This window comes from Triticum urartu, chromosome 7A (genome assembly GCF_056163025.1).
Source record: "Triticum urartu cultivar PI428250 chromosome 7A, HENAU_Tu73, whole genome shotgun sequence".
NCBI lineage: Eukaryota > Viridiplantae > Streptophyta > Magnoliopsida > Poales > Poaceae > Triticum > Triticum urartu.
In genome coordinates, this window is record NC_141879.1 from 700801273 (window position 1) to 700803961 (window position 2689).

Here is a 2689-nt window from a genome sequence, read left to right on the forward strand (position 1 = left end):
GGCCCAAAAAAGTCATCGAAACATATCAATATGGGATCTAGTTTTGAAGATCTCGTCGAGACGGATTTAATGATGAAAACGGAATTTTAATCAGAATTTTTATTTAAGAGATAAAATATTTTTAAGTTCGGAAAACTAAAAAGATTCTGCTGATGTCATCTGTTTGATGTGGCAAAATAGATGATAATAATGGCATTTGGACCATGTTACTTCATGTCACACGCGTGGCACTTATCATTTGGGTAAAAAAAAGGCTAGGCCTGCCCCATATGTAAAGAACAAAATCCAGAGTAATGACGATGCTACATCTAAAATAAGAGCCTTATAAATCGGGATGAATCAATTACTAGCTAGATTTTAGGAGTCTCGCAGCAACGCGGTCGAGGACGACTCAGACGAAAGAGTGGTGTTGCCGGTATTGACCAAATAAGAGCGAACACAACCGGAGCCCGAGCTGTCAACGGAGAAAGACCTGTACGACACAAGATCCTGTGCAGCCCTGTACATGTGCCTCAGGAGCGCCGGTAGCCTCGCCTCGTAGGACTGCAGGACGTGCATGGCCTGTGCCACGGATGGCCGCTCGCTCCGGTCTGGGTGCGCGCACCAGAGCCCGACGACGAGTACCCGCTCCATCCACCGCTCGTCCGCCACGCCGCCCTTCAACCGCTCGCCGGCCGCGTCAAGGATCGCATCCCTGCCGTACAGGTTCCACACCCAGCTGAGCAGCGTGAAGGATCTCTCAGAGGTCTCGATCACCGGTCGTCGGCCAGAGGCGATCTCCAAGAGGACGACACCGAAGCTGTACACGTCTGATTCGGTGCACGGCCGGCGTGTGTTGACGAGATCAGGGTCGATGTAGCCGACGGTGCCGAGCACGGCCTTGGTGGTATGCCCTGACCCAGCGCCGTGGTCGATAAGCCTGGCCAACCCAAAGTCCCCGAGCTTGGTGCTGAGCGACGAGTCGAGAATGATGTTGCTGGGCTTAATGTCACCGTGGACAATGCACTGCTCCCACTCTCCGTGAAGGTAGTGCAGCGCGGATCCCAAGCCAAGGATGATGTTGTACCTCTGTGGCCATGTCAGATAGCTGCCGTCGTTGCTGTAGAGGTGCCTATCAAGGCTGCCCTCCGTGACAAGCTCGTAGACAAGAAGGAGCCCCTTGCGGCTGTCGCACCAACCGAGTAGTTGTACAAGGTTGCGATGCTTCAGTCTGCTTATGATCCTCACCTCTGCCTCGAACTCCTTCCTCCCCTGGGACGACGACTCTGCCGACAGCACCTTCACCGCCACAGCATGACGGTCCTGGTCACCACCGACCGCGGCTGCGTGCGTGAGTGTGAGATGACCTCGGTAAACGCTCCCGAAGCCGCCTCGCCCGAGTTTCTCCTCCTCCGCGAAGTTGCTCGTTGCGGCGACGAGCTCGTGGTACATGTACCGCCTGGGGCCGCCGGCAGCCACACCTCTCTCAAGGCCAGCTCTGTCGACACTCGGTTCTTCGGAGTCGCTACTACTATACTCATTTGCTCTTCTTTTCTTGTGTCGCCGCCATCCCAGCACCGCTGCCGCACAGACCAACAGAAAAAGCAGAGTAACTAAGATGGCTGGTAAGATTGGTACCAATTTTTTGTGGTTGTTACTGCTGGCTGGAATTGGAAGAGGAGGTTCGGCAGGTGGAGCTTGTTAGTACTAATCTTGATGCATGTAGTTAGTTTGTTAGTGGATTGACTAGTCTGATGCATGCGTGTGCGTGTGTGCTTGTGGCATTAGTGTGTGCGTGCGCGTAGTGGTAGTTGTTGGGCTGTTAGCAGCGGCCGGCCGCGTCGTCCGCGAGGCCAGCGGATCGCTCGCATGCAGCTAGGCAGGAAGTGTGGGCGATGCGTCTCCAGGCTACAAAGTCGTATGTATTCTGTTTGAGTTTGTGGCGAGCTGAAAAGGAAAAAGGGCGTTTTAGCGCCGGGGCGTTGAAGTCGCCGGGGCGTTGATCGCCAGGAAACTATCTCTTGTTCCTTCGTCTACCTCCATCCATACACGTCAGAGGGAGCTAGCTAGGCTTCGGCAACAACAATTGGTATCAGAGCCACAAGGTTCGAGGGGCGGCCATGGCGCGCGGCGGCGTCCGTGGCGCGCGCGGTGCGCGGCGGATATAAAGGTCTTGGCAACGGCACGCGGCGAGCGCGTGGCGTCGGCAACGCGCGGCGAGTCCACGGCGGTGTGGCGTGACACCGTGCGCGCGGCGAGCGCGAGGAGTCGGCAACGCGCGGCGAGTGCGCGGCGATGTGGCGTGATGCCATGCGCGCTACGAGCAGCGGCGGTCACGGAGACGAGGAGGTCGCGGAGGACCTGCGTGGTGGTGCAGAGGTCGCGATGGCTCGGCGCGACAACCGTGGAGGCGCGTGGCACGGAGACGCGGCGTGGTGGCGCACGGGACTGCGAGCAGCAGCGAGCGGCGGCTTGTGCCGGAGACGCAGCGGAGGCGTACATGCCGACGAGGCGACAACGACGAGCCAGGGCTCCTGTCGGCAGGCCGTGCGGCGAGGCCACGGCTTAGGGGATGAGTGTTGGCCGGAATAAGCCGCAGCGCTAGTGTTGGACGCGTCGGGTGCATGTATGGGCGCGCGCCAGGCGTGTCAGGTGCGGCGGGACCGCGGTGTAGGCGTGTGTGATCGGGCTCATCGGGCGTGACAGATTC

At 58.2% G+C, this 2689-nt stretch overlaps 1 protein-coding gene across 1 annotated transcript; it reads right to left on the reverse strand.

Moving 5' to 3' along the window:
• Positions 1 to 269: 269 nt before the first annotated feature.
• LOC125528608 (putative kinase CHARK) lies at positions 270 to 1561 on the reverse strand. The gene has a single exon (XM_087535423.1). The coding sequence runs from the start codon at positions 1429 to 1431 to the stop codon at positions 358 to 360; it is 1074 nt and encodes a 357-aa protein (XP_087391549.1). The 5' UTR covers positions 1432 to 1561; the 3' UTR covers positions 270 to 357.
• Between the last annotated feature and the right edge of the window lie 1128 nt (positions 1562 to 2689).

What these genes read in the sequence shown, in the direction of transcription:
- LOC125528608 (XM_087535423.1), bottom strand. Translation starts at nt 1,431, where the DNA reads ATGTACCACGAGCTCGTCGCCGCAACGAGCAACTTCGCGGAGGAGGAG.